At 41.9% G+C, this 12,394-nt stretch overlaps 1 protein-coding gene across 2 annotated transcripts in view; it reads right to left on the reverse strand.

The window, feature by feature from the left end:
* ITGA1 (integrin subunit alpha 1) overlaps positions 1 to 12,394 on the reverse strand; it is an 89,849-nt gene that overhangs the window by 25,360 nt on the left and 52,095 nt on the right. For both annotated transcript variants that reach the window (XM_072136252.1, XM_072136259.1), the window contains exons 10-15: positions 8,014 to 8,087; positions 6,941 to 7,085; positions 4,809 to 4,951; positions 3,125 to 3,268; positions 1,162 to 1,392; positions 259 to 389 (exon numbers count right to left, since the gene is read on the reverse strand). In XM_072136252.1, coding sequence (XP_071992353.1) covers positions 259 to 389; positions 1,162 to 1,392; positions 3,125 to 3,268; positions 4,809 to 4,951; positions 6,941 to 7,085; positions 8,014 to 8,087 — 868 coding nt within the window. The remainder of the gene's footprint in view (positions 1 to 258; positions 390 to 1,161; positions 1,393 to 3,124; positions 3,269 to 4,808; positions 4,952 to 6,940; positions 7,086 to 8,013; positions 8,088 to 12,394) is intronic.

A 12,394-nucleotide genomic window follows, 5' to 3' on the forward strand; every position in this document is an offset into this window, starting at 1 on the left:
TCCTCCTCAAAAACAGTCCTCAAAATGGTAGCATTGAAAACGCACAGCTCCATGTACCAAAGTATAAAAAAGTTATGACTGCTACCTTTGAAACCATTATAGCTACATACTACTAGAAGGAAATGCACCTTGGCTCAAATTTAGAAGTTTTTTACCCAGGCAGGTCAGTGTGGGAGGGCCGTTCTATAACCGGTCCTGCCACTTTCTAGTAATATTTTGGAGGTATCTTTAATGGGGCTAACAGTCTTTCATACATACCAAAATAGAGCTGCACCTCCAACTCCCCCAATGGTCACGTCTGTTAAACCATCTCCATTGAGGTCCATTTCACCATGGATGGACTGACCAAAGAACTTCACTTTTTTCCCATCTCCTCCTGATGGAATGCGCTGTTGACGATATTTAAAGGAGATCAAGAAACGCATGAAAAACAATAAGATGTGATCTGTATTGGACACAAAAACATATGGCTCCATGTGGTTTCTACTCCAGGGCCAGTGTAGCACCATGGAAGCTTTGTGGGACTCTTGGTTATCTGGGTATAGATGCTGTCCAATTATTAAAGGGAACCAGTCAGCAAAACAACAACTTAATAAACCACAACCAGTATGCTGTCAAGTTGATAAAGATCTACTAGATCATATTTCTTTCATGGCCCAGTGTTGGGATATCATCCGGTAAATCAATGGACATCATGTTAGAGGCTTCCGGTTAGTGATGTCCCTGGATGCAGAGCTGTCATTTACTGTAAAGGAGGGCACTGGAGAGAGCTTGACTATAGCACTGGACTCTCCACATCCTGGACTTTAGACAACCAATTTACATCTCGATTCAAAGTTGATCATCTAGGTGATGCCACCACACTAGGTCATGAAAGAAAAGAATGAATTAGGATGTGTGAACTTGTTGGACAATGTACTTATAGTGATTTATTAGGTCATTTTTTGCTGATAAGTTCTCTTTAAGCCAAGAGCAGGTCAGAAGAGGGACTTGTACAAAGTCTATCATGTTCTTGAAGTTGAGATGGTCTTCATCTACAAAGATAATGTTAATCTAAACCATGCATAGAACTGGTGAATTCTGGTGACCCGGACAGAACAAAATCAGCAGGTGTAGCTATGTCTGGAGAATGGAAACAACATAATACACAACATACTGTACCTGAGCGTAGTCTTTCTTGATAGATTTTCCACTTCCATGATAAATATATACCGCTCCTCTGTGATCTCCTTCCAGTGGAGCTCCTATAGCTACATCATTGAATCCATCAAGGTTGAGGTCCTTCACTGAGGCTACTGCAGTCCCAAAGCGCGCCCCGCACGGCTCATTCATAGCCTCATCTTTACAGGTTTGGTTCAGGGGTTCCAAGGTCATTTCAAGTGTAAATGTTTTCTGTATAATACAGTAATATAAGATGTCTAAAGGGGGTTCTCTAATGTAGACACACAACTATTTAAATATACAATTTAGATCCACGTAACATCTTCCCTGCCTTACTGCAGAACACTAGCGAATCGATGAGGCTCTCATTGGATAGAGTTGAGTAGTACCTTATACACATGTACACTCACCGGCCACTTTATTAGGTACACCATGCTAGTAACGGGTTGGACCCTCCTTTTGCCTTCAGAACTGCGTCAATTCTTCGTGGCATAGATTCAACAAGGTGCTGGAAGCATTCCTCAGAGATTTTGGTCCATATTGACATGATGGCATCACACAGTTGCCGCAGATTTGTCGGCTGCACATCCATGATGCGAATCTCCCGTTCCACCACATCCCAAAAATGCTGTATTGGATTGAGATCTGGTGACTGTGGAGGCCATTTGAGTCCAGTGACCTCATTGTCATGTTCAAGAAACCAGTCTGAGATGATTCCAGCTTTATGACATGGCGCATTATCCTGCTGAAAGTAGCCATCAGATGTTGGGTACATTGTGCTCATAAAGGGATGGACATGGTCAGCAACAATACTCAGGTAGGCTGTGGCGTTGCAACAATGCTCAATTGGTACAAAGGGGCCCAAAGAGTGCCAAGAAAATATTCCCCACACCATGACACCACCACCACCAGCCTGAACCGTTGATACAAGGCAGGATGGATCCATGCTTTCATGTTGTTGACGCCAAATTCTGACCCTACCATCCGAATGTCGCAGCAGAAATCGAGACTCATCAGACCAGGCAACGTTTTTCCAATCTTCTACTGTCCAATTTCGATGAGCTTGTGCAAATTGTAGCCTCAGTTTCCTGTTCTTAGCTGAAAGGAGTGGCACCCGGTGTGGTCTTCTGCTGCTGTGCCTCAAAGTTCGACGTACTGTGCGTTCAGAGATGCTCTTCTGCCTACCTTGGTTGTAACGGGTGGCGATTTGAGTCACTGTTGCCTTTCTATCAGCTTGAACCAGTCTGCCCATTCTCCTCTGACCTCTGGCATCAACAAGGCATTTCCGCCCACAGAACTGCCGCTCACTGGACGTTTTTTCTTTTTCGGACCATTCTCTGTAAACCCTAGAGATGGTTGTGCGTGAAAATCCCAGTAGATCAGCAGTTTCTGAAATACTCAGACCAGCCCTTCTGGCACCAGCAACCATGCCACGTTCAAAGGCATCAAATCACCTTTCTTCCCCATACTGATGCTCGGTTTGAACTGCAGGAGATTGTCTTGACCATGTCTACATGCCTAAATGCACTGAGTTGCCGCCATGTGATTGGCTGATTAGAAATTAAGTGTTAACGAGCAATTGGACAGGTGTACCTAATAAAGTGGCCGGTGAGTGTATGCTCCTGTAGGCTAGATTTATTACTATATTCTGGTGATTATATTTTGAGTACTTGGGATGAAGGTCTGAACAGGAACTATGAGTCTTGGTGTTGAGTAGGACCTATTTGAATGCTCTGTGTTGATGTCTTATTATTATGTATCATTGAGATTTAGTGAGTATTTATGTGGTTTATAGTACTGGTTCTCTTAATAAAATGTATACAATTTTTACAAGTTGGATTTTTTTGTGTGGATTTGATTTACAACTATTACCATGTCAAGTGTTCTCATTTCGGAGGTTTATGGGTTTGTTCTGAGAAAATGAATCCATTAAAAAGAAAATAGAAGAAATACATTGTCTCACCTTATCAATCCTATAGACATAGACTTTTCCTTGCTCTTGTTTTTCACTTCCCATATACATTGGTGCACCAACCAGTAGAATATCAGTGATTGAATCTTCATCAACATCCACTGTGGTGAGGACACTACCAAAGTAAGACCCGATCTGAAACAAATAAATAACAGGTGAACTATTGAAAATTAGTGGTGTGACTTAAAACCTGTGGACCCTTAGGTGAAATTTAGAAGGGTGTTTGGGTCCTTTCTGCCTTGAGTGACCAGGTGTGACATCTATTTACATTCTTCTGCACCCTTGTATTAAGTCGCTGTTCACACTATTAGCAAAACCTTGTTTGAGCCTTAGCAAAACCTTGCGCAGCTTGATGTGCCTGGAGAACACCTCTTCGGGGTTTATATTAGAACTTTGAGTGCTGAATTCACAAGTCTATCAACAAGCCCCAGACATCATAATACTAGACTACAATGTCTGAGTTTTGGTGTGAGTTTCTTATTGTGGAATGCTGTATTTGCTTTTCTCCAGATATTATGTCTATGGTGTCTTTTTTTTTTTTTTTACTTTTGACTCATCTGACCTAAGAACATTCTCCTCAATAGTTTTTGAAATTATCCAAGTCTATTTGTTTTGCTCTCCGGACAGGGGACTGGTGTCACTGGGGGAGCAGTTTATGGCGTAAAACATCCACATCCAGAGAATCTTGGTCACTCGACAATATATGACCAACATTATCCAGCATAAAATCCAGGTAAAATCCTGGTCTGCATTGGAATTCCCAATATTCCTAACAGTTTCCGGACTTTTGTTCTTGCAAGAGGACAATCACAAAGACACAGCCACTTCTAGTTGACTATAATATTGTGTAAATGAAGCCTAACTTGACATTTTCAATGTCAAGTTAAAGTTTGCTGCATCTCTAATGAAAAATATAAGTGAACCTATAACCATAATTATTCAATACTATTTTGTGATTGCTGCTTGTTTAGTAAACTTGCATGATCACCGCAGCTTTAAATCCTGCAGCCAATCCGCAAACTTGTACAGTTACCCTTAGATTTCTCCCTTGGTTTAACCCTGACATGACCCTACACAATAGATACTGAAGGCAAGACCTGGGGTCAACTATCTAGGACAGGCTCATTATAGAGGCCATGAATGTTCCTCCAATTGCATTTGGGTTGAAAGCCCCTCACTTTCATGATCAATGGTGTTCCTATGAGTGGACGATAACTTGATACAACTGGAATACCTCTACAGTAAAAAATAATAAGCCAAAATTTCTTGCAACCCGTCCATAATATGTTAAGTTTACAGAATTACTGGAAACCCTTTAGGGCCTGAGTAGGAATTGGCAGAAATAAACAAGACTATGCTCTGGTACTTCTTCGGTACTTACATTCAGCTGGAAGCTGAGATGGTTCATGGGTCAATTTGGCCAATAAGAGGCATCCCCAGACCTAGGGACATCACGTTAGATGACGATACATCCTGTTTTCTAAGGAGGCCTCAAATTGGACTAATCAGATCCTGTGACCCCGAGAATCTCCAGGCTGAACACAGTTGCAGAAAAAAGATTTATTGAAGTTAGCCTGGAGCCGGAGCCGGAGCCGTTAAGTACCATATGTTTTTTTTCCCCTCGGGAAACCCCTCTAAAGTATGATAGATCTATACAACAGTAAACTCTGTTTACCTGCTCTCCTTTCAATGTCTGCAGTATATTAATTTTGTGCCCATTCATTTGGTAGATGATCACTTGGCCGGTATGGTTGTGCCTGGGTTGTCCTGCAATATAGATCTGTCCTCCATGTGCAGAGGCAGAAGTCACAGCGTAGCCTAAAGATACCAAAAAAAGTCAAATGTTAACAACGTGCAGGATTTTATATAAGAATTCTAAAAAATATATAATTGTAATCTATAATTTAACACGATTCATAGGAGGTCATATGGGTGGTGTAGAGTTTGTTTTAATGCCAAATATCTCAAGCCAGGCAAAATGACCAAAACTAACATCATCGTATACCCCTATCTTATCTCATACCAGCTTTGATGTGTAAGGTCTGTGATTATTTTACCAGGAAACATCTTCGCTCTGGAGTATGGAGTGTGGATCTGCCTTCTAGAATTAGGACTCTGACAGCATGATGGTATTTTCTGAAAAGTTTTTGTTTTCTCAAAGGCATTTTGGGAAACGCCCGGCATTGAGCGGTAATGCAGAATGCATCCTGCCCCCCTCTGATATTGTATTTGTTGGTTTTTATCAGGAAACGTAGAGTTCAGCGAATCCATTGATTCCAATGAGCAGACAAAACAACAACCATCTTCTCCCCGAAAACATCCCTCACATTTCCTGCGCTGCACAAAGCTTTGTAGTACAACGAAGGAACGTGGAGGAAGCGGCAAGTCCTCTGCTTACTTGCCACAGCCGTCAAGATGTTTTCTCTTTCCGAAAATATCAGGACCTGAATAGTTAAAGGTTTCCTGCTTTGTCAGAAGAGTTAATGGAGAGGAGTCACCAAGGACTCTGATTGTGGTAGAAGGAGTTTTATTTTTGTGTGTATTTAGCGTCATAACAATTTGATTGGGTTATCAGGGCAAAGCACTTTTTTTTCTTCCTTTTTCCCTACTGAACTTCTACAAAACAAAACTTTTTACATTTGTCATCTGACATAGAGAGGTGAGGGCTTGTTTTTTGTGGTAATTGTTTTATTTTCCAATGGCCGCATTTGTAAGGTAAAAATTAAATTAAATCTTTTTATAAAACTAAATTAAAAATGTTTAACTGACATGCTGAGTTCACTCCCAGTGTGCAGCGTTTGGGCCGGGAGATCCAGGCAGCATGCGTTGCGAGTGTGATGCGAGTTCATCGGATCACACTCGCAAGTGTAGAACGGGCCTACTCACTGTTCGGGCACTGTTCACCCTCCAATCTAAAAATTATGTTAAAATTATGCAATTAGCGCAATTAGTGCAATTAAGGAGACACCAAAGATGTACAGGTTTTCTTATGTTTTACTGCTTTAAAAAAAAAAAAATTTTTAAGTAAAACTCATTTGTTTCTTTGTCACCAAATTCTGAGAGCTTGTAAAAGAGCGTTATAAGGACTTGTTTTTTGCTGCACAAGATAAAGTTTTAATTGGTAATATTTAAGGGTGCATCCAATTTTTTTTTTACATTTTATTTGGAGGGAGGAGGAGTTGAAATGGCAATTTAGGCAAAGTTTTCTATTTTCATTTTGTATGGGCTTTACAGGTAAAATAACACCACTAAGGACATTATTTAGTTTATTACATTTAGGGTTCAAATACACAGTCTAGTCATGGTGCTGTTGGGATCAGGGCCGCATCTGCCGAGCCCGGAGGGGGACGGCATAATTGTGATTTGATATGTGGGAGATTTGGGCAAGTGCAAGGAGTTGGTGTCTTAAGACACGGATGCCATTGATAGGCAGCGGACCCAGACTCCTCTGGTCAAGTCATGGGTGGTGACCAGAAGAGTCAGGAGGGGATTTAGATGACAGCGTGGGAGAAAAGAATTTGAGGTATTATTTTTTATTAAACAATAAAAATATACCAGTAATGAAGGGGAAAGATTTATAATCAGATGGGGATGAGATGTGCTTTTACAAATTTTTGTAAAGTGTGTGAATATGTATCCAGTCCCTAACACTTTATAAGACCACCTTTAGCTTTTGGGGTAAGTCGCTGCACATCTAGAGGCTGGCATATTGTCTATTCCTCTTTGCAGCAGATCGGATGGAAAATGCTTGGTAACAGAAAATTTTCCCTATTAAGCAAAGAATGATGAAGCAAGGATTTTACTGACCAAGATAAGCTGCCAGAGGTTCGTTCTTTTCCTCTGTCACTGTCCTAAAGGAATTATTTCCAGGTGTGACTATGGCGTCAGATTTAGTCATGACAACGGTTCCATTCCAGTCATAGGCTCCAACTGCTCCGAGCATCACCCAGTCCTGCACAGTATTAGAATAGAAGTATAGTGTTAATATGTAGCTATATGGATACTTGTTTGGGGTTAACTTAAAGAGATTAATCACCTGTCATGACTTCATTAATAAGTTCCTGCTCCACAAAATTCAGGCTCAGTTAGAATTTTTTGTGTCACAAAGGTGCCTGCTGCATGCCAGGACCGCCCAGCTGATAGTGATGAATCTAATTAGCATAACGGATGCCAAAAGTAATGATTGCTTGGAAACAGTGGCAGCAGTGGATATTGGTGCCTTTTTTAAAACGGTGTCTGGGTTCAGTAATTTTTTCACTAATGGCATTATTAGTGTAAAAGTAGTAAAGAAGTAATACTTACCTCTGCCCGCCAGTGATGGGTCATTTGTGAAGTGGGCTTGAGTGGGGGAGTGGAGTGGGGGACTTGCTGGACTAAGGCTCCCTATTATACATTTAATAGGGAGCTGTTCAGGAGCCATAGAGCCGGCTCTTCTTAGTGAGCGGAGCCTAATGATCCAGCTCACTAAGAAGAGCCGTAATTCTCACTACTGCCTTGGCCTCCGGTTCACTATTACACCTACCGTCATTGCTGGTCTAGCCATGCGGTCATGCTGACAGTGCACTGCCGCTACAGTCTACTACATTTGGCAGCCAGGGGGTGTAGCAGGTGCATGATGTCAGTGTGATGTCACCATCGACCGACGGAGATGGGAAGTGCTACACTGGACCGGAGGTAAGTATAAGTTCTTAATTTTTCATTGGTCCACCTGGGGCCAAAAATTATGTTATGAAACTGAACAACCCCTTTAAGGAAATATTACAGTATCTGAATGATGCAGTATCCCTATAGATCTATAATACAGAAATCTATAGGAAATCTACGTGCATATGTACAGACTTCAGGCAATATGATATACTGTACAGTATTTATGGTATTACCTTGGAATAATGGGCACTGAATCCAGTTTGGGACATCTCCATCTCGAAGGACACAGCCTGCTGCTCACTTGTAGCTAAGAAGGAAAGGATAAGAAAACTTTGAAAATGAGTAATGTGATTTTATGATAATATTCATTAGCTTAGTTTTCTATTGGCTTGAAGAAGCATCCAGCAAAACAAAATAGCCTTCTCTGAGAAAGACATATGTCATTATTTTTTACCCTTATTCTGCTAACTAGAATATTATCTGTCATGTGGGCGGTCCTGGGCTTGAGCAAAGCTCGGACACCACCCACTTGACTTAATTAGCATGTCTGGTGCCAAAACTAACGTGACTGATCTGGAATAGTGAGAAATAGTGCAAAATGTACACATTTTTTGCACCCTAATTAGCAATGTATCACCTATTGAAGAATACAAAGAGCAGGTGGTAAAAGATCCCCTTCAATACTGATTTGTCAATTCAATTCTATATTGTTACAATATTATAATAATTGATATTTTTAATTATTTAGCAAGTTCTTTTCTCTATTTCCCATAAAATAACCATTTTGGAATACCTTCCCTTAAATCGCTGTGTTGCTTCTCTGTAAACCCCCCTAGAAATTTATGTGACAATTGGCTGTATGGTGGTGCAATCAGGGGCGTATTACACCTCAGGCAATGTGACATAGGGCACAGGGATACAAGGGGGCCCAATGAAAAAAAGTATTTTTCGACTATTAGCCATGGAGAGGTCACACTGGAGAAGCAATATTACTATACGGCACAACTTTGCTACTGGGCGTTTCAATTTCTGGACAGCCCATGGTGCCCCTGATTCACCCCTGGATGTAATAGATGTAGGCACGTTGTACTTCTCCTTCAACGGTTCCTTCTTCCCAGTAGTTCTCTGACAGTTGTGTCTCCTGCTTTTCCTGTGAGTTACTTATGTTGTACAATAATTACGCGCTGTCATAAAACAACATGTAAAGTAAACCCAGGCGCGGGTGTGTGCATCTGGCAATGAGATGCAAGGCTCTGGAGAGTAAGAAAAGTCTGCACATCCCTGCTAGGAACACGACACTTCCTCTGACTTACACCATCTATGAGGTTCAGCGTTTTCAATAAAAACAAACAAAATCTACCAGCGCCCATGAGAAGAATGAAACCCCCGGATTCTCAGAGCTGATCCCTCTTACATGTGGGAAAAAGCTCCTCCGACTGGAGAATGGCCACCACAATGTCCACATGAGAGCTTCCCATGGAGCCGAGGCGATAATGCAACGTATTATAATACAAAGTAATAAGGACACATTCATACAGTACACATAACGTATGAGGCTAACGGGGTGTGCAAGGGGCACCAGTGACTGCAAGGCTGGACGTATGCCTGTGCCATTACTTTTTATGGTGTGATGTGAATATTTGTATACAGACAGTCCCTGGGTTACGTACAAGATTCCTTGGGTTTGTACTTAAGTTGAATTTGTACGTAAGTCGAAACTGTACATTTTTTTAATTGTAGCTCCAGACAACTTTTTTTGTCCCAGTGACAATTGGATTTTCAAAATGTTTTGCTGTAGTGAGAACAAGGATTATCAATACAACTTCATTCCAGACACCTTACAGCTGATCATTGCAGTCTGGGAGTAAAGTAAAGCATCAAGAGACTTCACCAGAGGTCACAATGGATAAAGGGGTCCTTCTGTAACTAGGGGTCATCTGTAAGTTGGGTGTCCTTAAGTAGGGGACTGCCTGTATAAATTGTTTGTGGCATGGAACAGACAAATAGGGCGCATACACGCCTCTTGGGACCTATGCCCTCATATCTCCCAACCCTCCTGGTTGGAGTAAAACGGTCACAGATTTTCAAGTTTTCTCCAGGGGTCTGCAGGTATGTCCTTGTGAGGTACACCTTAGGGATGCAGATAGACATGAATGTAAGGGTGAAGCAGGGAGCTGTCCTCTCCCCGCTCCACCAACCAGCCTATACTGCTGCTGTGTGCTGCAGTGACTGGCAGGCATAAAGTGCTGACATCAGCGCGCGTTGTGGCTTCAGGGCTGCATGAAGCAGCAATAGTGAAGAAATTGAGGAGAAAAGGTGAGTATCTGTATTTTTTTCACTGAAAAAAGGTAAAAAAAAGGGGAGGGCTGGTCTAACAGAAGAGAAGGCAACATAAACATGAGGGATACAAAAATGGGTCCATTATAGTTGGTGGGGCTACACAAAAGGGGCATTACATACAGGGTCGCAGCTACAGGCAACTACGGGTCCCACAGTGTCAGGGGGGCCCAGCATCCGTCCAGACACTAAAGAATGGAGGATGTGCACCATTATATATATTTGTGAATGAAGTCATGCGCAGCTGCACCACAAAAGGGTTGCGTGCATAACAGCGGTTCAGACACTTCTTAAAGGGAACCTGTCACCACGTTTTTCACAAACACATATAGTGGCAGGTTCCTATAGAGCTCTAGTAACTATCTGATGCCCTGCTTGTAGCTAAAAGTAGTTTCCCTCAGATCCCCATAAAATTATAGTTATAATCTTGCCTGGTATCTATGCATCTTTGGAGTGAGTCGATGGGGCGTGGACTAATGTCATGTGACCAGGGTAACATCATCAAAGGTCCTTAATCTAATTAATATTAGCAAACTATACCTTATGTACATATCTGACCACATAAAACAATCACAGCAGCTTCCATGGACTTGTACACCTCTCTATGCCACCTGCTGTGATTTCATGTGCTACAATATGCTGTGATTTCATGAGATATTTGCTTGGTGTACAGTTTCTAATGCTACAAAAGCTGAAGGACCTGCGATGATGTCACCCTGGTCACATGACATTACAGCTGCATACAGATATAGGATGGGGAGGAGCTGCTGGATTCAGCCTGAGGAGGCCACGCCCACCTGGACTCGCTGTAGCAATGCTTTTTAGCTAAAAGAAAGGTGCCAGATATTTACTAGAGCTCTATAGGAACCTGTCACTAACTGTATATGTGAAAAATGTGGCGACCGGTTCCCTTTAAATACCCGTGCCAGCTGTTTTAGCCATGAAGAATGTGCACAGTCCAACTAAAGTGCAGTGCAAAGAACATAGTAAATGAGCTCCTATGCAGTGTCGGACTGGCCCACCAGAGCATCAGAGAATCCTCCGGTGGGTCCCAAGTTCTAACTCGTTATAATGGGCCCCAAAGATATTAATTTGGAAGTAAATAGAGTAATCATTTGAAATTATGATCTATTTCATATGATGATTCCAATATTATAGATTATTGAATCTAGCTGATGATACATCCTACATGTTACGATTCTTATTACGGTATCTTATGGTTGAAGGGTGAGCCGTCAGGATCACCTCTGGTAGGCCTAACATATGCCAGTCCGACACTGCTCCTATGTGTGTATATGTGATCTGTATATGTGTGGGTATAACTGTGTGTGTGTATGAGTGAATACCTGTATGTTTATGTATAAATGTGTGTATATATATATGAGTTTAATATGTGTAATATGTTTCTAAGGCTGCATTCACACGGACATGTATTTCTCCAGTCCTGTATCTACAGGCTGTATTTCTGTATAAATACGTGACGTTTTTCATCCGTATGTAGCACGTATTTAACCCGTATTTTATACATGCCCATAGACTTTTAGGGCATACAGAACTGAAATACGGGAGAAAATAGGACATGCTCTATATTTTTATACGGCCAGTATACGGTACGTACACTCCAGTGTCAAAAACGGCAATATAAATGGTTGAACGTATTGTCCATTGAAATGAATGTGGCCGTATGTAACCCGTAAAAAAACGGTACGTATACGGCCGTTTTTATACGTCCGTGTGAATGTAGCCTAAGAGTGTAGGGGGCATCATTCAGAAGTCTGCTATGGGGCCCTGCCTCTCCTAGTTATGCCCCTAATTACATATATGTGTGAGAGGGTGGGCTATAAGAAAGGGGACATTCCTAGCATAGGACTAGAGAAAGGAGGCATTATATTGTGCGGGTTGGTCAGTATTACACCGTGTCAGCACACTGGGGGTTGGGAATAGGAATGGGAGGCATGTGACCGGGCCTACTATAAGAGCATCTAATTTCACTAATGAGAAACTAGGTAAAGGAGAAGGTGTGTGGGGTGGGGGCGACCACTGTGGTAACTATAAAAGGTGAACTTGGGACAGAGCGGGACTGCAGTGACTGCATTGAAAAAGGGTGGTGTCTGCTATGACAACTGGGGTCTGTAGGATGCGATGCTTTGCGACTGCAGGATAAAATTTTGCATGCATTTTTTTTATTAGGCTACCTGCACACGACGATGGACTCCCCAGCCTGTGTGCCGTTCTCATGTGAGCTCATATGAGTTTTGTGTCTCAGGTAAGAGGCTC

Source organism: Engystomops pustulosus, chromosome 1 (genome assembly GCF_040894005.1).
Source record: "Engystomops pustulosus chromosome 1, aEngPut4.maternal, whole genome shotgun sequence".
NCBI classification, from domain to species: domain Eukaryota; kingdom Metazoa; phylum Chordata; class Amphibia; order Anura; family Leptodactylidae; genus Engystomops; species Engystomops pustulosus.